The 27,787-nt window shown below is 38.0% G+C and overlaps 1 protein-coding gene across 1 annotated transcript; it reads left to right on the top strand.

The window, feature by feature from the left end:
* On the top strand, nucleotides 1-27,010 carry PCSK1 (proprotein convertase subtilisin/kexin type 1). The gene is made up of 13 exons (XM_029959944.1): nucleotides 1-102; nucleotides 3,459-3,569; nucleotides 5,375-5,521; nucleotides 5,979-6,055; nucleotides 8,127-8,215; nucleotides 12,285-12,457; nucleotides 14,616-14,828; nucleotides 15,881-15,981; nucleotides 16,932-17,165; nucleotides 18,492-18,649; nucleotides 20,062-20,195; nucleotides 22,002-22,163; nucleotides 24,243-27,010. Exons 2-13 carry the CDS (start codon nucleotides 3,546-3,548, stop codon nucleotides 24,603-24,605), a joined length of 1,875 nt encoding a protein of 624 aa, XP_029815804.1. The 5' UTR covers nucleotides 1-102; nucleotides 3,459-3,545; the 3' UTR covers nucleotides 24,606-27,010.
* The last annotated feature ends 777 nt before the right edge of the window (nucleotides 27,011-27,787 follow it).

Here is a 27,787-nt window from a genome sequence, read left to right as displayed (position 1 = left end):
GGATCGCTCAAAAACCACTATCTATTCAGACATAAAAGCCATCCCAGACGATCCCGGAGAAGTGCCATTCATATCACTAAGAGACTTTCTGATGATGAGCGGGTGAGTGTTAAATTTATTCTTTTTTTATCTCCTTTTTTTTCTGTTTTTGTCTGTTTTTTTTTCTGTTGCCTTATTGCTGGATTCATAATGAGGTCACAGGCAGGCTTTCCTCATTTTGCAAGTCTAATATATTCAGCCAATCGTACTCATGGTGAATAATACTTAACTATTCTGTCATTAACAGGCAGAATCTGACCCTCCCTTACCATATATTTTACAAGAACTTTCCAAATTAAGATCACAGATGTTGATGTGTCACTGATAAAAATGTGAACAGGGATCCACAGGACTTGATTCAAAGTAAAAATCCATAATGCACTAAGTTTAATTAGGCCACGTCTGTGCAATTACTATGAGAATTAGGTTTGATTTAAAGTGGCTGAATATTAAGTAAAAAAACGAAATAGGGAAAAAGGGCTGAGGTTTTGCCTGATTGGCTTCCATGACAAACTAAAGCCCCTTCTCAAAGGATCCATCACACATTCCAGACTTGCTTTCTTTTCTTACACCGGGATCCCACTGCAGTCAGAGAACAGGCACACTGGAGAGCCAGGGATCTCAAGCATGATCCACTGGTGAATAAGACTCCCAATTTATCTGACCTCTATTTAAGAGAGAAGCATTTCTGTTTGTTAGCATACTGAAAAACTGAGGTTCATGACAAATTTAAGGAGCAGACCAGAATGCTGACAGCCTCTCTCAAAAACTGTTTTCTGTCAAATTTCAGAACAACAAAATTTGATTTACAGGTCAGCATTATTGCAGCAATCATTGTGACAATATGAGCAGTCCAAAACATGAAGTAACCTAATAATAAAAACTGACAATTTACAATATAAGAACAAATCATTTGAGAATGAGTAATTTCCTATCTGGAGGTTTTAGATACAAATGTCAACTAGGAGGAAATATTCTATATGTGGTGAGACAGGGTCTTTGTTTTGCCTATTGTCTTTTAAAACCATACACTCCCATCTATGTCCTTGCAAACATTGATTTAACAGTTAAAGTTGAAATAATTCTAACTTCAAACCCACAGTTTCAATGTAAACTAGTGTTCTAATTTATGCCCATACATATGATCAGATGCCCAATGTCATCATAGTACGATGTTCAAGAACAGAGTTTTGGTTGCAGTTTCTCCCTTTTTTGGACTTAATACATCGAATACATCTCTTACATAGGGAAGAATGACAGTGCTCAATACATTATTTTCTAAAATTGCAGCAGAATGGAAGTGGTTGTGTTACTCACATTGCCACCAGACGTTACTACAGACTTGCATACTTAGATCCAGAAACAGGGCTTCAAAGTGCTGCAGGTGATTTGGTAAATTTACTCCAATTTCCCTTTTATTTACCATCTAATATGCAAATTAACTCTGTGAATGAATGAGATGTAATTATGCATTATGTAAGTGTATAAACACAAAGGAATCATGTAACGTGTAGTTACACGCAGACCTTTGCTCTAAAGAGCTGTTCTTTTTCAGCAACAGCCTGTTTAAAAAGGTTTTAAATTCAGCCTTTGAAAAGGGAAAGAAAAAGGAATCCTGTTTTTTTTTTGTATAATGCCTCCATGAATTTTACGGTATGTTAAGTGTGAAAGCTGTGGTAAAACTTGGCTCTAATCTGAATATTTATCTGCTTCCTATAGTGTTTGTTGTAAAACTGATAAAGGCTGTGAAGGGATATAATTATCCAGTTCCAAAACTTCTGGTGTTTGCACTAGTTTCCAAATCTACTTTTCTTGCAAGTAGATTTGAATCGAGATTGTTTTTACTAATTGATATATCAGGGGTTGGAGATTTGGCACAGCCTTCAGCTTTTGCTGTAGGTGGATGATTGGAACCTCACCCAGCTGCTGAGTGACAAACATTGGGCTTGTTTGTCTGACATATGTGCTCAGGAGTTTCAGCTCATTTCCTTGCTGCACTTGTCCACAGTGAAAAAAAACCCCAAACATGGAAGTTGTCAATTGTTAATTACTGTTGGGTGATGAAGAGGTCAGGCTTTGCTGTGGGCAGGGAAGAGAGACAAATGTAATTGCTTTAACGCATGCACAAGTATGTATAGTGCTAGATATCAACAGGGCAGTTTAAAATACACTTGCATGGGTATATTCATCTTCTATAACTGACTAAGGTTTGTAGGGGTTTTAGGACTAAATATATAGCAAAGAGAATAGTAAACATGCCAGGTGTAGCCACCATTTTAAAGGATTTGTGTCCTGGTGGTGAATTTTCATTAGGCTTTCACTACAAAATTGTATTCTCATCTAATGAATACTTTTTTTGTCATTTTAATTTCTGAGTCATTATTGTTTCATGTATGGCAATAAATGTAAGGATCATAAAGCTGTTCAATCACAGCACATAAAAGGAATGAAATCTATTCAGAGGTTGAAAGCAAAAGGTTAGATCCAAGGCACTCAGCATGTGAGGCTTGTCACAGGATCCTGGCAATCCACTGAACCTGAGTTTGCCTTGGTCGTTCAGAAATTGGGATGAAAAGTACCAACCTTATCTGTGTCAGGGTGACTGTACAGGTACGAACTATGAATAATGTTTTATTCCCATTTCCAAAAGTAGCACACAGCACAGAGAGAGGTATCATAGTCAGGATTTGATTTGAATGGGCTTAGTAATACTTTCAAGGGAGCTGAGTGGGATACATGTTTAAAATACCACCAAGTGACTTAGAGATTGCTCTTTCTGTGCACAAATGCTATGAAATTCATTGTATTACTGCTTTAGAAAAACATGTGGAAAGCATTTTGGCTTTCAGTTGCTTTAAGTGGAATCAAGTCGGTGATGAAGGTAGTCCAATATTCATATCTTACTAATTGATCACACTTCAAAACACCACTCAGAAGGATACTTGAAGGTCTAGCTGGTCTATGAGTAACAGCATCATTATGATTGCTAGACTAAAGCCAGAGATAATCCTTCTTCTTTCCTTTTAACTCCCTGTAGAAATAGAGTGTGAATAAAAGGTAGATAGAGGAAAGAAGCAGGCTATGGTTTTCCTTGTTTTGATGACTACCAGTGCTTAAGATGACCTTCTAGCCATACCACACAGTTTTATTTGACATAAAAGCCTGCATTATGTCACTCACAGGAGTTCTACTGTTAACTTGTACTTCATGATTTTCTATGAATTCATTCATAGAAATGATCTCACCAAGCTCTCTTCCCCATATCATGCTGTACCACAGTATAAACAATCCTTCTCTCCGTATCGACCATTGCTCGTTTTGCTTTAGGCATCAAAATTTCTCCATGTGAGAAAAACCCTTATGCTCTAGAGTCCTAAACCAAAGAGGTTCACTTATCATATTTTTACAAATAATTGTAGGTGTCATGGGCAGAGCAGCAATATGAAAAGAAGCGAACTAAGCGTGCCACTGTGAGAGACTCTGCGGAAAGTCTTTTCAATGATCCTATGTGGAATCAGCAGTGGTATCTGGTAAGAATTTGTTCCATTGTGGAACTGAGGATGATGGATTTTGGTTGTGCTGCATTATTTTGCTGGTAACGAAGCAATTACACTGAAGGGAGTAAATGAAGAGTCCCTTTCATTAGCATATGCTGTAAAAATGAGAAATCTTTGTGCATAATATTTTCAGGCAACCTTCTATTTGTACAAACAACAATAGTGTTGTTTGTACAAAAATTCTAAAAAACAATTTAGGCTGCTGGCTAGGATGGCGATTGATACAAGAAATTTTAACAGTGGAAAGCTACATTTAGGATAATTTTAAAATGTTTGCTGTTGGTGTGTAAGACAACCATTATCATATCTGAACCTGGTCATGTATTTCTTCATTAAAATTGGTAGTGCAGAATGCATAGTTCAGATTAAACCAAAAGCACATTCATGCATGTGCATGAAGCCTTGAGCCTCTTGGACTAGGATTCATGTGTAAGAGGGTCTCTACAGCTCACATATTCAAAAACCTCAGGGAAAATAAATTACCTGAGCTCTGTAGTTTCTGCCTGCATGTGACAACTCAGAAACACAGTTGATCATTTATGTTTTATATAGTTTCTTTCAAGAGCCTGTGTTTCCATTGTGCTTCTACCTCTTCCTTCAGTCTAGGCTTTATTGCTTTCACTCAGAATAACAATGTGATTATATGTGGGTATAACAAATCAAGAAGAAAGGTCAAGCACAAGTGTTGCCTGATTGGCTGGAAATACTTTTTACTTTTTCAGTTCGGCTTAGAGAAAACAGGCCAAACTCTAGGCTGCTTGTATAATTTCTTATATAATAATTTTCTTCTATAATTCCTTCCTTCCTTCCTCCCTCCCTCCTTCAGTGTATCTTCACATGTCACCAGAAGAAAATCTTATTTGATAGATTTGAGAGAACAAAATATGAAACCTCAAATAATTTCCTGAATGGCAGCAGCCAGAAAAGACAGCATAAAATGAAAGAAATGTCATTCCCATAAAAAATTTCTTTTTCTAAGCCTCGTATTTTATGCAACATTCCTCTGTAAACAAATACATAAAAAACCCTGCAATCAACTAACATAATTAGGCACAGAGAAACAGAAAGAGAATTCTTCTTTTTGCATCTGTGCTTTTACAGGGGTTGTAAGCAAGTTTTCTGAATTAGATGTATGTGTTGCACATTTAGTATTAGAGAGAAAAAATGACCCATTTAGGAGCTACTCTAAAAAAAAATCAACTTGCTGTGGAAGAGAAGTCTATATATGATTCATAGATCCAGTTGCTTTACCACTGGAACAGTAATGAGGGTAGTAAACAGAAAGTTGTGATTCCACACAGTTGCTCCCAACCAAACGACTACTTTAATTGTTTTATCCATTAATTATTTTGCTCTGGCTAACTTTAATGTCAGAGGAGAAAACACATTTGGAGGAAATCCAGCTCACTGTACTTTGGGTACCGTCTTGGCTCCTCATCAAATGAGAAGAACAAGCATTAGCAGGTCTGATTATTAACTCAGTGTTCCAAGGTCCATCAGTGCATCCCTACCATTCCCACATTTCTGCTACCTGCCTCCAGTAAATACAAGATGCTCTTTGTTCAGAGGTGGCCTTCAGGGATCTTCAAGTAGTGGGGTAAAACCTTCAGTGCTACAAGTATTTGATGAAACCAATTTTTGTTTTATCTTTGAAACATTCAATCAAAATATACAAGTTGAGGATGAGATAGTTTACAGTGTCTTTAAAATATGACTTTGGACCTGTTTATTACAAATGGATAAAATGGTAACATATTTTAATCTTTTCTGTCCCCCAGCAAGATACAAGAATAACTCCATCCCTGCCCAAGCTGGATCTTCATGTTATTCCTGTGTGGCAAAAAGGGATTACAGGCAAGGGAGTTGTTATCACAGTACTGGACGATGGCTTGGAGTGGAATCACACTGACATCTATGCCAACTATGTAAGTTTGAGGACTAGAATGCTATGGAATAAATTAACCAGTTGTAAATTCGATGTACAGACACTCTTCTGCAGCTCCATGTCTGTTCTATAAGTCAGGTTCTACAGTACAGAGACTGGAATATTTGTCTTAGGCATGGTTTGGAACCTGGTCTGTGTCACAGGAAGCTGAATGTTACTTAGCAATGGTAGTGGGGTGGGTATTTTGTTTTTTTATTCGTCCTTCAGTGGATTTAATTCTGAGGCGTATTTGTATACAGTGGTTTAATGTTGAATTATTAAAGCTCCATGAAGAAATTACGGAATTTTTAATGGCCATCAAGTTCTCCCCACTGGATTGCTGCCAGTGTGAGGCTCACCAAGTAAATAAATACAGACTCTAGACCACATTTTGTTACACATTCTAAAAATGGACTTTGTAGTTTTCTGACTTTCTGTTTTTCTTTTTTTACATGTAGGACCCAAATGCAAGTTATGATTTCAATGACAATGATCATGATCCCTTTCCTAGATATGATCCAACAAATGAAAACAAGTGAGTAGCTTTCCAATTGCGTGAAGAGAACAAAACAGTATGATATTAATTTGTGTGTTAGAAGGTACAAATGCAGAAATATCTGTGTATGTCTCCTGTGGCAATTTTGCAATAAGAGGAATAATTTGTGTAACAGAATCCCATGGTGGTTGAGCATGGAAGGGACCTTTGAAGGTCATCTGGTCTGACCCCCTGCTCAAGCAGGGAGACCTAGAGCCAGTTGCTCAGTAGTGCATCTGGATGGCTTTTGAATATTTCCAAAGAGGGAGACTCCACAACCTCTGTGGGAAACCTGTGCCAGCGCTTGGTCACCCTCACAGTAAGGAAATGTTCTTGAATGTTCAGAAGAAACGTCCTGTGTTCCTGTGCACAAGTCTTCTCATGTAACATTGGCATAAACATTAGAATTAAATTCCCAAATGAAGAGCTTCATAGCTGTAATCTTCCTGTGATGTCTTGGATTTGTATGTGGAAGGTATTGATGTGTTTCTGTAAGCTGAAGGGAACAATCTGTGCATGTGACCATGTGTGTTTCTCGAGCGTTACCTCCCTAAGCAGATTTTTACTTCAGTCCTCTGCTTTGGACTGGGAATTTAAAAAAATAAAAAAGTCTCCTATGAAGCCCCTAGAAGAGACTGTCTCTTAGGGGAACCTACCAAGAAACCCATCCCTTCAGATCAGCTCTTGCAGCTAAGGACACCCATTTTCAGTTCTGGCAGTGGCTTTTGGATCGACAGTGCTGAGCTGGAACACTGAACTTCTGTTTCAGTGCATGCAACCACAGGTGACCTCATATGAGTGTGACACATGGGCAAATACTGGAGGAGGTTACATTCACTCCTGTGACAGTTTTTCGGTCTCTTGTGAAGCATGTGGGAGCTTTATTTAGACCCAATTTGGCCTAAATGTCCTTAAGGTAATAACTGAGAAAGTATCAAAAAGCTTGATCACAAGACAACTAACCAGTTCACGTAGTGCATCTCAGAGGAGAGAGGAGTTTTCTCTAATGCCCTTTCTGTAAAGCCAGCTCTTTGATACTCAGTGGAGCCTCTTGGTGCGTCTGTCACACCAAGGCCTATCCATTGTGGTTCAGGAATGGATTTTTTCCACAAAGAAGAGAACAGAACAGACCTCCTTACAAGCTGGTGCACAAAAGGAGTCAATTTCTTTGACAAATTAGGATGCCACTACTCAATACAGATAGTAAGAAACTGATGCACTGTTTCCCTGTTGACTATCAGACAATGCTGCAGCATCCACTACATAAATCAGTTCATGGGGGGGGGGGGGAAAGATCAGCCAAAAGATAAACGCCCCATGAATAAGACATTTGAAAAATTGCATTTCTGCTTTGTTACAGCATTATTTAAGAGCAAGAAGCCATTATCCTCTTGTTACAATGACAGTATCTCTTAAATCTACCTGTATTGCCTCTAATCTTTATTAATAAGTAAATGGAATTCAGCCCAGAAGCATTCAGTCATGTCATTGAATAACAATTTGTACTATTACATAATAGTACAAATCTTACAGTTACTCTTATATGAAGGTTTTCTGTATTGTGGAATTACAATAATCTAAAAAAAGAATTGCTTAGAAAATAGTTGGTTACAAGAAAAAAATTGGCAATGGATATGCTTTAAAGGCTCATTTTCTGAATTCCTAAATAAAGGTAGTAATTAAAAAAAGGATATCTAAATGTGTGATTAAAAATTACTTTTATCTTATTTCTGTCTACAGACAGCTTCTTAGCCCCATAATTTTATACTACTTTTGCACTCTTCTAACATACTGGTATCTAATGTGTCTACAGACTTCAGTGTGACTTAGGTAAAATATCATGTCATAACGATGTTCCTTTGATCATTATGTAGATAAAAATTATGTTTCTTGAAGCTTAAGGGAAACAAGTATTTTTGTATCACATAGATACAACTCAAAAGCTGTTCAACAGCTGCACTGCATTAATTTAAAAGAGGACTTCCACCAAATCAAGGTCAATGATGAGTCTTTCTGTACATTACACCAAAGATGTTATGAGATGTTGTTTATTCTTGCTATATTTATTCAGGCATGGGACACGGTGTGCAGGAGAAATTGCCATGCAAGCCAACAACAGAAAATGTGGAGTCGGAGTAGCCTACAACTCCAGAGTTGGAGGTAAGAAAATGAAAATAATTGGATGTCAAATATGAATATGAAATATGAAACAAGACAGATCCTGAGTATTTTCATATACCATTAATCTGAAATATGAATGATTGGTCTTTCTTGGAAAACATGAATCTTGGAATGTTATAAGCTACAAATCCTGTCCAGCTATAGTGCAGTGTTACATCTGTATGACAGCATTTCTTGAACAAACTCTGGAATTTGATTATGAGTAGAATACAGGTAGAATATAAAGCAACAGCAGTGACAATATAGGTGGTGGTGATGATTATGATAATAGCAATAATACTAGTAATAATAATATTAACAGTAATAATACTAAATAATAATAATAATAATAATAATAGCAACAAGCTATATTATACCCAGACTTAAGGCTGTATCTTTTAAGCAATAAGGGACCCACTTTTTAGAACTGGTTATTCTGGAAGGAGGAAACATAGGGGAGGAGAGAGATTGAGTAGACTGAAAGTAAGAATATATAAATTTATACCCATCCTGGCTTGCAGCATATTGTTTCCAGCTACACAATTGCATTCAAAAGGTCACGTCAGTCAGGATATTCAAACTGCTGGGGGTTTTTGTTTCAACACTTTACTTCTCTATTGTCACCATAAGTTAAATTTGAAAACAAGTAGATTCTTGCTTGCCCATCAATCAATGTTGCTTTTTTAAGTGGTGACTAAAAGTTTAATCCATTAGAGGTTTATGAAATAGTCATGATAAAAGTATCAGTTGCAAATGGTTATTTAGCTCAGAGGAAGATATTTGTACAGGCCTAATTTTTCCATTACTCCTTTTTTTTCCTTTTAAACAGTGGGATGAGAGTGGCAATTGACACCCGTAACTGTCGTTCCCACCATTTCAGACTGATGTTTGTAGGTTCCCAGTTACTCTACTGAGCTGTCATAGATGTCAGCCTTGCAGTTTGCCTTTGCCATAATGCATTATGCTGTCATGATCTGTTTAAATAAAATATCTTACTCATAAGACAAAGATGTCAAATTTTCAAAGCAGGGCAAAATGGATGAAGCTGCAGAGATGTCTGAACACCCGCTGTGCCCACATTATAAGGCTCTTGCATCTACAGAGGAGGTTCTTCCACAGCTATTTGCATATGCTCTGCACTCATTTGCAATTGCAAACTGCAGATCTGTGTGGGGTGATTTATCTAGAAAGTGAAAATGACAGGAGGAAAAGCAGTCCAGCAATCCACATTACCAAGAAAGCAGCTTATACTTGGGTGGGGGAGGAGGAAGAAAGGAAAAGTTGAAAGAAATTGTAAGCTGTTAGATGTGACCAGACTGATTAAGATAGGGATGTAACAAAAATATATTCAAAGAGCAGTGGAAGATACGAGAAGTCTTCAAAAGATTCAGATAAATTTGGAGTGGCTAAACACTGGAAGAATTTTTTGATGATACAAGCTCTACAACATTAATTTCTTCAGAAGCTGTTTTTCTTTTCTTTTTAAATCCATGAAATGACACATTGCACACTTCTATTTGATATTAATACAGGATGACTTCTTTAAGTGGCTGTTTGCTTGTAGCAGTTGCCATACTGAATAAATCCAGTGATGCACAGCCAGTGCCTTCCCTCTGATAATCAGCATCAGCTGCTTTAGGGAAAGAAATCCTGACGTCTGGAACACCTTGTTCTCCAACCTTCAGCATCAGAGATTGGTTTAACTTTGCCTTGAGGGGTAAACCAAAATATTCCATTCAAAATTTTTTTTTTTCCATGAAAATAATGACTTTAGTAATCCTGAGTGTTCTCAGTAGTCACATCAAGGCCTGGCCCTATTCTGGAACCTTGATTAGTGCCTTCAGTTCTTTATGGCTGTGAGTCTCATAGGCTTTTTAGTGCACTGAGTGAAAAAAAATACTTCTTAATGCCAGTTTTCAAAAGTTACACCTTTCAGTGTCCTTTAACATTCACCTCTTGTTCTGTGCAGAGCTAAGAAACGTGTGTGCAGCGATCACCTTTGGAGTAAAGCAGGATGTATGTATTTTTATGCATACCTAATAGTGTTGGGCTATGATATTTCCATGGTGCTGCCATGGAAATTAAGTGATTAAGTGGCTCCATTTTACAAAGGACTGGGCTGAGAGTTCCTGCACAGTGACGTGTTGCTAAAAATAGCCTTCAGCCAGGCACATACATGTATGTGTCTGAAATTACCTTGGGCTTTGTCTGCTTTTGATTTTGTGAGGCTGATGATAGGAGCAAGAATAGAAGAGAGTTTATGCAAGAGGACATAATTGGAATCTGCTTAGGGGAGTATCACTGCAGTCATCAAATCCCTGAGTTGACTCGAACAATCAGGATTTTTGATGATCACAAAGACAAGGCAGCGATTTTTTTCCTTGAACTGTTTTTGTCAGTGTGTGGTCAGTGTTGTGGTTTTTTTTCTTTTTTACATTATTTATCTGCAGAGTGGGCTTTGTCTTTTTCTGTGTGAAGTATCTATATGCTACTCTTCGCATTCCTGGTATCTCATTAGATGTTGCAAGCTCACACCTGGAGCTTGAAGTTGCTTTCACACAGGCAGATCTTTGCTCACAGCATGCTGGTATGAGAGGATCTCACAATTCTGAGCCAGCTGAAAAAAAGAGTAATCAAAGCATTATGAGCTTAAGCCTGTACCTGAGGCATAGGATATACCTCGATGCTTTTCCCAGCTTTGTGAGTGATAGCAGAGCAGTTGAGCGGATTAACTCCTTTTTCTGATTTTTGCCACTAGTGAATATGAAATAATAAAGCTCAGCTTTATCTCAAGTGTATTACAAATATTGAGAGGCTAGCCATTTGAGAAAAGAATTATGCTTGCAATCTTTTTTTTCCTGCTTGATAGCATAAAAAAAAAAGAACAAGAGACTGAACTGCAAGGGTGATGTAGGGTTTTTTTGTTGCCGGTTTTTTTGTTGTTTGTTTGTTTTGATCAAATGACCACATTTTGCCTGCTGTGCTTTGGCAAGATCCCCATTTTGTGGAAAATAGCAGAAAATGAGTACTCATAATTCACCAACTGCCAGTGATGGTGCAGCTGCTGTAGCACTAAATGCCAGGTTCAAGAGAACCCAGATATTTTTATTGCTTGTAAACACGGGCTGAATCCTGACTGCTGTTGCTCTTAGACTGCTGCTGTTGCTGTGAGAGCCGTGCCACAGTGGAAATTTTGCCAAACTTCTTCTTTTTGTACCTTTTTCCAGCACTGGACAAGGGTTACAGTCCTGCTGCAGAGCTGTGGTTTTGTGTGGATTGATGGATCCATTGCAGATGAACTGCTGTCTGCAACTGAATTTTAAGTACCACTGAGATCAGGCTTGCTCTGAAGAAGATTAGATCATGCAGTTCCTAATAAATTGTTAATGGCTAGATATCTCTGGATTGCTCATAGTAGAAAAAACCATGGCAGTAAAACAACAGTGAGATTTTTTTCTGTGGTGGAGATTGAAGAGCTACTGAAATAGCAACATCACAAAGACAGCAGAACCTTAATGACTTTGAGATTGAAGAGCTACTGAAATAGCAACATCACAAAGACAGCAGAACCTTAATGACTTTGAGGGCAAAGTGTTTTAGTCAGAACACTCAAAACTACATCTTTGAACTAAAACTCCTAGAACTCTTAAAGATAAAAGTAATGCTGGTAAAAGCTATGTTGGTAAAACCTATTTAATTTCAGTGGCATTTCAGTTTGAGAAGTCTTTGTTATAGATGTAACAGAGAAGAAAGAGAATGCAATAAGAAAAAGCAGGAACAGTAAGCAAGACTTTTTTGGGTCTCTCTAGAAGGAGAGAAAGAAATAAATAAGAGGCAAAAAATTTTATTTTTTTTTTGTATTTGTAGAGAACACTGAGCTCTGCAAATAAAGCTGTTTCACACTGATAGGGACTGTCTGCTCAGTATTACTTACATGAACAGCAGTAGGCTGTGGCCGCAATAGTTATGGATTAAAATTGCTAGAATCTTTAAAAACAGTTAACAAAGACAAGGAGGAGGGAACAGAAAGTAAATCCAAGCTACTTCTTTTTTTTTTTTTCTGTTAAAGGTATCCGAATGCTGGATGGAATAGTCACTGATGCTATTGAAGCCAGTTCCATTGGTTTCAACCCAGAACATGTGGATATTTATAGTGCAAGCTGGGGCCCCAACGATGATGGCAAAACTGTGGAGGGACCTGGGAGACTGGCACAGAAGGCTTTTGAGTATGGGATAAACCAGGTATGATACTTAAAGAGAAAGATAAAGCAAAATGTGGCAGAGAACAGAATTTTAAAATGGTTGATAGCAGGAAAGAAATGAAAATAGTTTGTGCTGTCTTTGCTCAAATATATTTGAAATGGGCAAGATATATTTTAATAGTACAGGTCAGAGACATTTCCAGCCAGACCAGAACTTTTAGGGCTTTCTAAGGTGATTTTAGACTGCAAATCTCCACAGATAAGGTTTCTTTTTCCATCCTTACTTTTGCTGCCTTTGTCTCACCCTACCCCCACCCTTTTCTACTACTTGTTTTGCACTGAATAGTAATTGGCTTTCTACACTGAAAGCCTATAAAATTTAATAAAAAGATTCTGCTTCGTGAATATTCTGTTATGTGAAATAGTGATGCACTTTAGCACCCTGTGGACGAGCTTGTATTGTGTTAATTGCATTAATTTATAAATTGGTTTGTATCATGATCCAGTTAAAATGAATATAGTAAAAATACATGATGAAGAGTATTGGAAGCAATGTTTTTACACTTTTTTTTTTGATGTTACACTCTTTAGATCTGGTTGGATGATAAATATGGTGCAAACTGAGAGCTGCCAGGTATTTATTAATAAACTACTCTTGCTCTTGGCAGTGAGGTGAAAAGATACCTAAAGGTACTCATATAGAGAGGAAGACTAAATCAGGGAGAAATGGAGGAAAGCTTGAAGGACAGAGGCAAAGAGAGAATTTTGGATAAGGGGCAGTTAACATTAGCAAACAGAAGGGGAGAAGGAGAGAAGAATGAAGAGTCTGACAGCTGACAAAGATACTCTGAGAGAAGAATGGAAACCAGGGAGAGTGGTCTGGTAACGAACAAAGATCTAAGCCTATAAGTAGGCAGCAAGAGAAGAGAGAGGTGATAATTAAGTGATAATTGGCAACAATTGTTCAGTGGTCTTCCTCTGGAGAAGCAGGTTCTTTGGCAAAGAATGTATCCTTTTTTACAATTTGTTCTATTTCCCATGGAGAGCAAACTTACTCATTTGTTTGTCAGACTTCCTTTTGCAAGGCTCTGGCTTGTCTCCATTCTGCTTAAAGTTAGTCAAGTAGGGACTGGCAACAACTCTAGTGCCTGGATCCTTCATTGCTGTGCTGGTAAAGCACCTGAGCACAGACTTAACCTTAAGCATCTAACAGGTGTTAGTATCACTCTAAGTGAAGTCAGACCAGGTGTTTAGATACACCAGTGCTTTTCCAAAGTGCAGCCTTTATTCTCAAAGATACTATATCATTTTCAGTAGTTGACGTGGCTTGTCCATCCTAAGACAGCAGTTACAATATCTTTAAAAGTATCATGCTTTTAATGTTTTAAGTGCTGTGAATTTCCTAGCACTTGCATGAATAGCTTAAAATCTCACCTGAGTTGGATGATAAAAATCTGTATTTCAACTATTTTTTCTAGTGAATGTACATATAGTAATAATGAACATATATTAATAATGAACAACATACGAACTTTTGCTCGTCACATGAAACAGATTTTTTTCCTCTGGAGGCCTAGCACAGTTTAAGACTGGATAGGGTGATTTGTGCTTAGGGTAATAGCTGTGGTGGTTTACATGCTGTCAGCTGCCAGCATCAAGCGTTGGCTGCTGCTCTCTCATTGCACTGTAGACACCAGAGCAGGGAATGAGTGTGGTTGTGTCTGGAGACTGGTGATGCTGAATGACAGATCTCTGAGGGAAAGGATGATTTCAATGTGGACATCATTTGTGCTGCTAACCCGTACCTCTGTGATTACAGGAAAGGCAAATGAAGTAACCTCTGATGAACTTGCTATGTCTTAAAAATAAATGGGTATTTTTCCTAGAAATGGTCAGGATCAAAACATCAGCATGAGGGAAGATTTACCCGTTGAACACAGGCTCTTTTTCACCTAAAAACCTCTTCTAAGGAAAGTTGCTACACCTGGAACACTAAACCTTGGCCAGTCCAACTAATTGATGTGCTGCAGGGTGATAAGTAGGATGTGTCAAACAGCTGATTTCTTCTGTCTCTGTCTTCTACAGTGCTTATGGAAATTTGTCCTTTTCTGTCTGAGAATGTTTGGTGTATTAGGTTTTTTGGGATAACCACTCAGGGTCTGAAATCTCTGATAACTAGTCATTTCTGTTTTCCCTAGGGCCGAAATGGGAAAGGCTCCATTTTCGTGTGGGCTTCAGGGAATGGAGGTCGCCAGGGTGACAACTGTGACTGTGATGGTTACACTGATAGTATCTACACAATCTCCATTAGCAGTGCTTCTCAGCAAGGGCTTTCTCCCTGGTATGCAGAGAAGTGCTCTTCAACTCTGGCCACAGCATACAGCAGTGGGGATTATACTGACCAAAGAATTGTAGGTTGTTTTTACCAGTTTCAGAACAAACAGAAATGTATTGCATATGCAAATAACAAATGAAACCTCTTAAATGCTTGGTTTCAAGTGCCTGCTTTGTGTAATGTGTGACGTGCTTAGTGCTTTTGCCTTGAAACTTTGAGGGATTTGTAATCCAAAGTGTGATCATATCCCTGAAACATCTACTGTAAAGCAATGGTTAGAGAAAATTGTTGTGTCAATGCAGTTAAGTCAACATGCTGAATTTGTCTGCTATTTGTGAATGCTGTTTGTGTATGAGAGAGGCCTCTGCATGGTTTGATGTGGTACCATTGTTCAGAAAGGGCAAATGAAAAGAGATTTAGAGTAAAAGGAAAAAGAACCTGTGATGTAGGGGTCTCTGATACACCTTGTGTAAGAGCAACAGCAGCAATAATTACTTCCAAACCTATAAAAGGTATTCGGCAAGCAAACGTATCAGTCTGTGTGCCTTTCTTGTGCTGAAGAAAATTGCTGTGATAAAATAATGTCATTCTAAGTTAGCCAGGAGATTAGTCTTTCTTAAGTGGCTTCTCTTTATAGTTGAGATGTAGATACATAGGATGATGAATTTGGTATTTAATTTCCAAATAAAACACATATTTCATTGCAAATTATAGTTCTTCTGCTGAAGAGGGAGCAGAACACCAGTACTAACCCTATGAGTAATTTTCCAGCAAGCAGTAATTTTAAATGTTCTAGGCCCAACACAATGATCTGTTTTTATGATTCACCAGTAAGCCTGAAACACTTATTGTGAAATCTTAGAATAAAATAAGATATTCAGTGTGGGAGTATTTTGTTCCAACACAAAGCGTTTTGATACAAAAATTATAGTTGAAGTAAAAGGAGTGGCTTCAAATATGAACAGATTTAAACATCCATCACTTTTTCTTCTGGTGAGGTGTATATTAATATGCACCAAGTAAAGGATACATAGTTATGTTTGTGAGTGTGGATATGACTGTACTTGCAATTGTTTATTCACATAATCTGGGAATTTTTTGGTTTGGTTTGTTTTTTTTTTCTATCAGACAAGTGTTGATCTTCACAATGAATGTACAGAAACTCACACTGGGACCTCTGCATCTGCACCTCTGGCTGCAGGGATTTTTGCTCTAGCACTGGAAGCAAAGTAAGATGACACACCACTACCTTTTGAAACCCCTGTCCCTCAGCCACCCCACCATCTTCCCTGAAATATTGTCTGTTTGAAGTGGCACCACCTCATGCTATAGCTCCACTTTTTATCAGTCAGACTTGCTCAGCCTGATGACAAAAACAAGCAGCAACTTGCCTCAACACCTTCCTAGAAAAGCAGAATCAACGGAATTGAAGCCTGAGGAATTGAATGACTGAGGAATATTAGTCCATTTTGTGTATTGGCAACAGTGTTTACTGATTTTGGGTCAAATGCACTTAAAATGAAGCTGCACATGGATGAGGAGAACATAATTTGAAGACAATAGTTTGCAAGATTTTAAATTAGGTCTTCATTCAATTTGCAGAAGATTTTCTGCCAATGATGAGGCATAAAATGGAAGGTGCCCAAGCTTGTTTGTCAGAGCAAGCAGGGAGCAGCCAGGTTTGGATCCTGTAGGGCAGGTGGAATGTAGAATGTGGGGAAGGTAAGAAGGGATAGGACAGTGGCTTTTCCACAGAAAATACTTTAGGTAGAAATTCACAGACTTAGTACTTGGATGGTGTGGATTCGGTTCCATTTTCTATTGCATACCCCTTTGGTGACATAAGCCAAGACGCTCAGATGTTTTAAAGGGTGGAGTTAATCACAGAATCAAATACCCAGTGAAATTTCAAAGTCCAGGTTCTGTAAAGACTGGTGGGGACTACTAGTACTGGTAGCTAACTTTAAATGCCAGGACGATTTTGAAGGATTGGACTATAATCTTGCTAGATACCTGTTTTTCTTGTCTACCTGGAGAAGTATTGTGAGGATAAGCGTGTGACACGCTGTGTATTTGAAAATAATGGGATGCCATATACCTTCAAACCATGTTCTATGGCAGACTAATACTTGAGAGAAAAGTGCCCTAAAACAACTAACCAGGATCATTTTCTCAACAGCCCAGACCTAACGTGGAGGGATATGCAACACTTGGTAGTGTGGACCTCGGAGTATGATCCACTGTCTGGAAACCCAGGATGGAAAAAGAATGGAGCGGGACTGATGGTCAACAGTCGATTTGGGTTTGGACTACTGAACGCCAATGCATTGGTAGATTTAGCTGATCCCAAAAGATGGAAAGGTGTACCAGAAAAGAGAGAGTGTATTGTCAGAGACCAGAGCTTTGAACCAAGGTAAGAATTTGCATTAGCAGTTACCAAGCTTATGTCTATCTTAGTAAAGCCTGAAGGATCATATTCTTCATAGATTGCCCTCAACCAGGCTAAGGGATTTCTTTTGGTTCACTTAGTTTTGCCTTACTGTATTCCTCAGAGGGTAGGCAAGGAGCATTTGCTTCTTGTTTTTTTAGTGTAAGACTGATGGAAATTACTAGAGTGAAGGATTCTTTAAGGCAGAACCCAGTCAGCTAAAGTGTGAATGTTTAGACAGTATCAGAAGATAGACAAAAAGATAGTGAAGTCTCCTAGGGATTTAAAAAAAAATATCTGTAATGGGTCTTAGCAATTCTTCTCCTTTGACAGGCATGGGATATGTTGAAATCAAGGTGATAGATTAAGCTTCACTCATATATGTAGCATTTCTTTTATGAAAAACAAGTGTCCCAAAGTCTCACTGAAAAGTCTTCCCAGCCACATTCACATGTGCTCACAGCATAGTGAGCCTAAACTGAGCTGAACATGCACATAAATTATAATTAGTCACTGAGTTGGTTAATCAATAAGGATATATGGGCTGTTTTTGTCTCCACTTGTTCATTTATGTATTTGTTGTCTAGAAAAAATTATCTGTTTCAAAGGCTGAAATTATACCGTGTCAATGCACCGTGTCTGCAGAAACATATTGCAGTGTTTTGGAGAGTCACTGCTTGGTAGCCTTATTATTTATTTTATTATCAATTTGCTTTTATGAGGTCTCTCTTTTCCACAGGAAGTTGACACAGTACTGATGTATGTAATACTTGCTGCTTATGTATTTTTATGGCAGTCCTGTGTGTTACATTATAAACAAAAATCCCATGATTCTGAGTTCTGAATTATTTATGTGGAGGCTTAGATATCCGTTCTCTTTGGAAGTAATGGGAATTGTGCAGAGAAGCTGTCTGTGCAGAGCATGAACAGAAGATGTTAGCTTTTTTTTTCCTTGAGGTGGCATTGATTGCAAAGGACCAGGACAGGTTGCTGCTGTCATATTTTAGCTCTATGATAACAGTTCTTCTGGAAATTTGTATAAGGCAACAAAGTCTAAGTCTGATACAGCTGTGCGATGTAGCTGCCTGCAAAGACTGATTTTTTTTGCAATCCACTTCAATACTATCTGTGCTTCCAAAACTTCCCATGGTTTTCATAGAAGCATTCGAAAGAATATCAAATGTAGAATTTGTCTTTACTTCTTTCTTCCTCAACATTCTGAAATTTTAAATCTGTCATTTACACCTCACATCACGATCCAGAATCAAAGGTTCCTCTGAATAATCAAAGAACTGCTGTAACTTTTGCCAGATTATTAAGAGCAAACGAAGAAGTCATCATTGAAATTCCCACAAAAGCCTGTGAGGGCCAAGAGAACTCCATTGTATCTCTGGAGCATGTGCAGCTTGAGGCAACGATCGAGTATTCCCGTAGAGGTGATCTTCATGTCACACTGGTATCTCCATCAGGTACAGGAGGCAAAGACACACCTTGTTTGTGTTGCTCTAATGTGTAGCATTTATTCGATTAAAAAACACCTCTATGTTCTTCGGTGGCTTTAAAAAGAGCTATATATATCACTGGACAAATACAGTGAGGGGAGTGTGAGGATAAAGAATTCTGGGAACCACAGGAACCGCTCTTCAGCCTTCACCCATTTGAAAATCCTACTTTAGAAAATAAAGGCATGGTACGTTTTCATTCTGGCAACAGGACCTGTGAAAACTGAAGGTTCCTGGCAAACAACAAATTATGGTTCAATAATGCTTATCAGACTTCCTGTGATTTAGTAGACTAATGGAAAACTGAGAAAATATTACTGCATCTCCACATTTGTGTATTTAGAAACACACTGCCTCTGTTAGGCACCTTAGTACAAATATGCTAAATGAGCTAGACTATGGCAAGCTGTCCTGACAATACCCTGAAATAACACCATAAGGAGAAAAAAAAAAAAAAAGAATTAGTATAAACAACTTTGTAGACAGTAAGGTCTGTTAGATTAACTGGTATTATTAGGAAAAAAAAAGACAAGATTTCAGATATGAATTTAAACATCAGACTGATCTAATTTTTCTGTTTCTAGGTAGTAATAAGCAAATACTGCTGCCCCCACTTTAGCATCATTTGCTTTCATGGCTAAGCTGTTTTTCCCTTGTTTCTTGCTAGTTTTCCACTTTCCTGCAAAACGTTACTAGCAAATTTATGTAATTCCTTTTCTGTATTTATGGTGTTATGTTTAAATATATTTATAAATTATGACAAGACTCCTTGGAGCTTCTCTGCTCCTTATTATGTAAATAGAGCTCCCTTGCTTTCTCCTTAGAAGCAAACTAAGCCCAACGAATTTCCTACCATGCAGTATAATCTCTTTTTTTCTGCAGAAATACTTTGTGAACTGCAGCATTATTGTAATAATAACTATTTCACCCTGTTGGAGGAACATTTCAGGCTGTAACAATTTACATCCAGTCAACAAAAAAAAAAAAATACAGTGAGGGAATCAGGACAAGGCTGTGGTTTCACAATACTACAGGAGCTGGTTTGCCTTCAAAACTTCCATTTCAAAAGTTTATTGAACTGTTCATCAGTGGAAAACACCAATCGTGTCTGACTTCTGCTTCTTTATGTGCATTCACTGCTTTTTTTGTGTTAGAGATAGAACACTGATCAAGATGTGCCTTTTTAGTGTGACCTAGTAGTTTGCGTGCTCTTAAATACTGCAGTGAAAATAATTAAAGGAACCACTGTTAAGGGAACCACTGTTAAATAGTGCATTTTCCAGGTTACCTATGCACTAGGTAGAGTGCAAGTTGAACAATTTGAAAAGTAAAAGCAGACATGTATGAACAACCCTACTGTTGATCTTGCACTCACACAGGGACCAGCACTGTCTTACTGGCTGAGAGAGAGAGAGATAAATCTCCCAATGGCTTCAAGAACTGGGACTTCATGTCTGTTCATACATGGGGAGAAAACCCAACAGGAACCTGGGTTTTAAGAATTACTGATATGGTAAGTGTGTCTGTGTGTTAATTAGCTATGTTTGGAAGCTAACACAAATAAAATCATCAATAACCACTGCAAAGCATGTTGAATTATGAGCCTTCTCATTAACTGATCTTAATGAGAGTTTCTTTAAAATATCTGTAAGGATTAAAGTAAAAAAATAGAGTCACATTTTCTTGTTCTTTACTCAAATGCAATTGACATTGACACGTACCTGTCAAAAACAATTTCATGTCTGTTTTTCTCAGACATACGTCACTGGAAGAAATCACTTAATATAGTTTTCTGTGATTCATGGAGTGAAATACACAATCAAATTAACATGTAGTTAACTGCAAATTTTTTTCTGCAGAAAAGAACACGGCATGGATCTAGTCTTCTCTTGATCCACAAGCACAGTTTTCATTAACTCAAACCCTTTTGAATTATTCAATTTCTGATGATCTCAGTGAGCTATTCTGATGCATACCTTTCCCTGATTTCTTTCTGAGAGTAACTACTGCTGAACAATGTTTAAGGGTTAAAGCCAAGAAGTCTACAGATATGAAATAAATCAGTTTATTAAAACCACCTGGGGATATGAGTTACAACAGCGAGACACCAGAATAAAGCTGCTTGGTAGGCAACTGAAAAAACATTTCCTTCAAAGAGAGAGTGATCAAACACATTCATCTCACTGAGGTTGTCTGTCCATAAGCTTGTCATTAGAGGTTGGATCTTAGCAGAAACTGAATGCTTCCTGTTAGACTCTGAGCCTGCAGCCCCTATTGGCCTCAAATTGTAAACAGGAGGCTACTGCCAATTGCTGAGCAGATGGACAAGGCAGTAGAAGTAATATTATTATCAATAGTGTAGTGTTAATGCTGCAGGGTTATAGATAACCCCATGGTTACAGATATCCTATTCTTTGAACGCATTTTTGGGGGAAAAAATGTTAAGAAGAGCATTTTATTTGTAAATATTTCTCATTTTTCTTTTCAAGTGAGAGCTTCCTGAAACTCCTCATAAACTAGAATTTTTGTCCTCAACACATAGTATACTCTTTGCTCAACTTTTAGGATTTTGTGATTCCTGAAAAAGCTTTCATGTTAATGACCTTACTGACATCACAGATTCCCATGCAGAGCTATTCATAGGTTGTAGTTATGAGTAGCCTTAACTGTCATGTAAGTTGTGTAGGTAAACTTTAGTCTAGACTTCTCTTAGAAAATAAGAGCTTCAGCAGCCATCTTCAGTCACGAAATGAATGAGCAAAAATTCTGAAAGCAGCTTTGGTCAAATAAAGTTTAAGTGTTCCATGTACTTGTCCCTTCCACTTTCTACTTTTGAAGTACTGCTACCAAAATTTGTGTATAAGCATTTGTTGCTCACTTCCACACACTGTGTTTCAGATTGCTGTTGCACACCACTGGAGAATGTTATTTCACATTACCATTTCCAGTGGTAACTTTAATAAGGAAATTGCCAAGGAATGTCTTAGTGAGCAAATTTTAATAATGCAAGGTACCAGTTAAGTAATTTTTAGCATTGTGTGTTACGTCAAAATTCCATCAATGCTTACATGATTAATTAATAATTATGTTACATCAAAATGTAAATATGTGGAGTGGTTAAGCCATTGTATTAAATCCCACTTTCTGATATATAGTCTCTAATATATCCTTGTTTTTGTGCCTATGAATCATTGTCTAAATTTAGATATTGAAAGCCTTAGAGTTTGCTTTAGTAATTTCTGTCTACTTTAAAATCAAGTGTCTTGTTTTATCTTCTTATGTCCTGAGAACCTATTCTAATGCCATGCTTGTTTTTTAGTCCAGACGAATACAAAATGAAGGAAGGATTGTAAATTGGAAACTGATTTTGCATGGCACTGCTACCCAGCCTGAACACATGAAGCAGCCACGTTTATATACATCCTACAATGCTGTGCAAAATGACAGAAGAGGAGTGGAGAAGATGACAGACTTTGTAGAGGTAGTATTACAATAATTTTTTTCCTTACGCATTTTTCAATTTATAAGAAAATGTTATTTTTTCCTAGTAAGACATATTCATTCTCTATTCATTTCATCTAACCCTTGACCACTTTTGCGTTGTGTATCTTAATTTTGTCAATGTTAAAAATTGATATTTTTATTATTCTCTGTTTTCATATACCAAAATATAAGGGGTTTAGGATGGTAACAGGATTTTGCTACTCAAGCAGGGAAATCTGTAGCTAGTGCAGTTGAGTGGTAAAAGGAGGGAGGAAGACGCCTTTGGCAGACACGCTAAATTTATGTAATTCTACTGAGAACAAGTGTTGCATCCAAGAGCAGCTTTGCCTGTTTCCAGGGAGTTTGGAAGGAAGTTTGTAACATAAGTCAAAAGTCAGGGACTCACTTATTCAGGTGGTTTGGTTCAGTGGATCTGTTGCTGCCTGCTTCTTGATCACCCCCTCTCTACCCTTTAGGCAGAGTGCTGTAAACGTAGAGGCAGAGGGACAATGGGTTTCAGGATGCACAGAATGGCAGTATTGTACATTTTCACGGCGCTTAATTTTGTCAAGAGCGTCCGAATTCTTTATTAGTCCTATCACATCAAATTGTCTCCCCATTAGGTAATTAGGATATCCATAAAGTTGGTTAAACTCTCTTCCTGAGGTAGGTTATGAAAGAGAAGATTGAGGGAGACATGATTATGGTCTTTAAATGCATGACGTAAGTGTCAGCAGATCTGGCATCCATGGGCAAGAAAATAAAAGTTGTAGTGGGTTGGTTTCTTGGATTTTTTAGGCCTTCCTTAGCAACGGGGTCAGAGATCTAAGGAAGTATTCCATATCATCCCTTTCCGTAACACAGCATATAAAAGGCACAGATAAGAGGCCTTCACTCTTCTCTCTTCTGGTGGCTGAAGGGGACAGGTCTCTCTGCAGACAGGCTTTGCCTGTATGGGCCAGGGCCTGCTGCTCAGACCTGCCCTTATCTCGGGTCTCTCCGGGAGGCGTGGGGGAGTTGGCTGCTGCCTCACACAGTTCTGCTGTCCCGATCAGGGAAGTATTTAATCCGCTTTTTTTTGTACTTATCCGCTAGCTCTCTATTAATAGGTATATTTGGAGGATATTTGTTTTTAGTTTTTATCCCTGTTTCCCCCTCCCTTTTCCCTTTTTCCCCCTCGGGAGCTCCCTATTGTGTGTACAATATATATATATATTCAAATAATATATATAATTGTAAATATATGTAAATATATATTTTTGGTATAATTCAGTTGATTTCAGTTTCTCTCAGTTTGTGTAGTTTTTTTAACTTTGCCTAAAGGGGAAGCGGGGGAAAGGCTTTCACTGAGCGTTTGGTGACTTGGTGGGAAGCCAGCTCAAAATTGCTCAAAGTGGATCCAGAAAGTACTATAGGAGAAGATAGGTGGACATGGTAGAGAACAAATGAGGATAAAATGAGTGTTCAGTTAGAAAGACAATTTTAGGGTAAACTGGGAAGCTATACAGGCACATACTCCTGTTGAAAAAGATCATGCCTCTCACCAGCTGCTCTGTGCATCTGAATTTGAGATTGGTCTTCCAAAGTTTCCAAGGTATCATGGCCACGCATTAGCTGTACTTCACTGTCTTTTTCTCAAGTGAGATCATCTACAGAGAAGGTTGTATGGAAGCACTGGTTCAATCCTTTTCACAAGGATATGTGGCACAGTCAGAGCTGCTCTCAGCACTCCATGTATATTTCCTTAATTTAGGCTGCTGAGGAGTTGTGTCCCAGATATATCTCTAAAGACTGGGACAAATTTTGGTGTAAAATTACATGTTGTATCCTGCCAATGCGGAATATGAATTTGTAACTACCTATCTTGTGGAGGGACTTGATACTTTATACAATACAATTCTCTCAGTAGTTTGTTTCAGTTGATAATGGTCTGGTTGTTTTCTAGATGCCATGTGATTACTGAATGAAAAAATAGCTTCTGCTCACATGTAAATGGAGATCCCTAACCAGAGCAAACCTGAAACTGGTCAATTTTCCATCGACACCTAACCTTTTTTTATGCTAATCTGTATTCTAGGACCATACCACACTGGAGAACCTGAGTGAAAAACCCAAAATCACAGAAGATACCAGTAGCAGCAGTGACAAAGCAGAAGATAAAATCCCATCACAGGCTATGCTACATTTACTGCGAAGTGCTTTTAGCAGACAGATGAATCAGAAGCAACTGCCAAAGAAGACTGCAAGTGAGAAGTTAAATATTCCATATGAACACTTCTATCAAGCCCTCAAAAAATTGAACAAGCCTTCCCAGTTGAGAGGCTCAGAAGAAAGTCTGTACAGTGACTACGTTGATCTTTTTTACAATGCCAAACCTTACAAGCATAGAGATGATAGACTGCTGCAAGCCTTGGTTGATATCATAAATGAAGGAAACTAAACTGTAGGGTGTGGCACTGAGTTGGAAATATTCATTTTCCCCACCTGTAGGTTTTTTTTCCAAAGTCTGTGTATGCTCTACTTGTGATTGCTGCTTTGATTGCTTCATATTTAGTACCAATATCAAGGAAGGGAAAAAACAGGTGTGAGCGGATAAGGCGGGAAACTGACACTTTTTAGTAATATCTTTTTTCAAAACCTTTTTTCATTACCATCAGAGTAGAATTGCCCCCTCAGGCATGAAATGCAATATTATTCCCCTGAAAACCCTAGTGCTCTATTTTAAACAGTTTTCACATTACTTATTCTTCCACCCTCTTCACTTAAGCATGCAGTAGGATTCAAAACCTGAATTAACAAGCAGTTTTGAACCAAACTGCCAAAGCTATGGGGATATATTCTTATCTGTGGATTTGTCGTGAATATTGCAGTCTCTGTTATATTTGTCATTTATTCCTATTTAATACTTGCAGACAGTACTGCTTCTGTCATAGGTGCTTTGTTCCTCCTCCAAACAACAATGCTCCCTTGCCCTTCTGTTCTCCTGTAAAGGAACATCTGGGAGGCTGGAGTTGGACTGGGGCATCAGTGAAGACTGATGAAGTTATTCACAATTTAGACTACAGACAGACAGACATACACTAATATAAAAGAGTCCCAAATGAGACATCCCAGACCATGGGATGTCATTTTCTCCACCTAACTTTTAAATACCTAATTGAAGTGCCTGAATCATGAGCCTAGAATTTCTAGGCAGTGTGTAGTTAATGAGGACAGAGTCTCCTATATAGATAGCACTTGGCTTTCTTTACACCTGTTATGAATTACCTGATGGAGTACTGATATATTTGTGTCAATTATATAAGTTTTGGGGACCAACGTTCTACCTGTGGGTCATCAGTTAGGTTTCTGAAGTAACATAACTGCCTTCTGACATGGCTACACCTTGCAGTATTCAGAACAGCAAAGCTGGGATCGCTTTGTCCTTTCCTTGAACTGTGACCAAGGTGGATCAGAAAGAGTATCTGTAGTAGATTGTAACACTTCCCAAAAATCTAGGAAGTCAAGGCAAAATGGACGAGGAGAGGTGTGAGACTAAAAAAAATACCCTGTGAAGGGTGTGCAGGGAATGCGGAGTGGGAGGGAGAGGAATAGAAAGAAGGAGAAAGTGGAAGAGGATAAGGCAGGTGGTTGTCAGAAAGCAGTTAGGGTGACTAACTCTCTAACTTTACCAGACAAGCAGTTTTCCACAGATACTTCTTTAAAGACTAAGGCAAGAGTGACATATTATTTTTCTTTTCATAATTGAAAAAAAAGAAAAAAAAAGAAAGCCATGTTGGATGCTCAGAAACTGTAGGGGATCTAGAACAAGGAAATGAAGATTTCCAGGGGATAGTTATCTCATTGCAGTGCTAAAGAAAATCCAAAAAAGTGCTGACTGCTTTTTACTTTTCTGCCTCTCTCGTCTGTTGTTTAAGTGTGTTCTACAGACTCCCTAGAATTATTTGATTCTTCTTCACTGTCTATTCCCTAAAATGATGTGTCTCCAAGACAGGAATTTAACATTTTGCTCATAATTCAGTTTGGATGGAGATTTTTCAAAATTCAGAATAAATTCTGTAATTTAAATGTAAATCCCTGCAGTGATCCAAATCAGAAAGGTTTCTTTTGCTGTCCTTTATGCAAAAGCTTTCTGGCAATGCATAAATAATGAACAAGCAAAACAAGAAAATTTCTAATTGCTGCTATTACAGAAGGAGAGCACTTATTTTCACTAATGTTTAATTTTCAGAATATAACAATGTGGTGAGGTAAGGACCACTTTTAGTCCTGTGCCATGGAGCTCAGAGGCTGGTTCTCTCAGATAACAACTAATTTAGCCAATCCTTATTCGGGTATGTTACAGTGAGGAAAGTACTAGCAACAGTCCATCAGTCCTGAAAGACATTTTCGGGTTAAAAGGGTGGGAAACAAAAGACGCTCCTTTGTTTTAAGATCAGTTCCTATGCTGTAGCCAGAGTTTCGCCAGAAGACAAGTTTAAAACCTCTGTTGAATGTTTCCAACCCAGATCAGCTTGTATAGGAGTAAATTAATTTTATTGTTAGTCTTTCCTTGGTGCCTCTGTGGGTTTTGTGAAAAATGTGAAAGTAAAAAAAAGTTTTCTCTCAGAATTTTAAATTATATTTTCGTTACAGGTATTTATAATATAGTAAAGATTTTATTGAACAGATAGAATTTTAAAAGGCATAATAAATTATATTGAAGAACCAGATTTTTTCTTGGGAAAGAGACAATTTCATCCAATAAAGGTATTTTTTAAAAGGCATGTTACAACAGCAACTGCAACATGTATGTGATGTGATGTTAAAATTTGTCTACTAGTAGCATAATACAGTGTGTTAGCAGAGCTCAGTGTGTGGTCTTAAAATTTGTGAAGAAAACAGTAAGATGAAGTCAAGTTATTGACTTAAAAGGACTGGGAAGTAGAGTTTAGAATGAAAGACAGTGGCTCGAGGAAATAACCAGGGGTTGGGTGGGAAAAATGTGTAATGTATAGAAGATTAAGACTTTCAGGAGGTTTCTTCACTGGGAACACTCACATGGTTACTTTTCACACCTGCAGCCAAGTAAGATTTGCTGTGGACGTCAATGACACCAGAACTGTCTGTAATTCACACTTGGTGGCTCTAAGTTACCACATTCTGCCTATTTCACATTCAGATGTGTGTCAGAAGCACTACAATGAAATAGTACAGCAGAATGGCTCAGGAGGTCAAATTAAACACACAGGTCTTCCACTTCCTTGCATGAAAGCAGAACCAGCTGAAATATGTGTTGTTCCCTTTCACAACTACTCACATTTCTCGTCAGTAGAGAAACAAGACCTTACACATCCTTGTATACTGGAAATAGTTGTGGGGAACTGCTTTTGGGGGAGCTGTTTGGTGGTCTATGAGGAGTGGGCTCTGTGGGCACTGTGTAGCCATACACACAATTTGGAGTGTTCCCTGTGTTGCTCCAACCTACACTGATGCCCAGATATGATCAGGAAGATGCAGTCACCCCCACAGAACCCCCTTCTCACACTGTTTATCTGGAAGGACATCATGTTTGAGCAAACAGATATGAATGACTCTGCTTTCTAAAGCTTTAACTTCTTGGGGACTTACAGACCATACCCA

Source organism: Manacus vitellinus, unplaced genomic scaffold (genome assembly GCF_001715985.3).
Source record: "Manacus vitellinus isolate BGI_N305 unplaced genomic scaffold, ASM171598v3 scaffold_23_pilon, whole genome shotgun sequence".
Taxonomy (NCBI): domain Eukaryota; kingdom Metazoa; phylum Chordata; class Aves; order Passeriformes; family Pipridae; genus Manacus; species Manacus vitellinus.
Note: the sequence above shows the minus strand (reverse complement) of the source record. Positions and strands in the feature narration are given on the sequence as shown.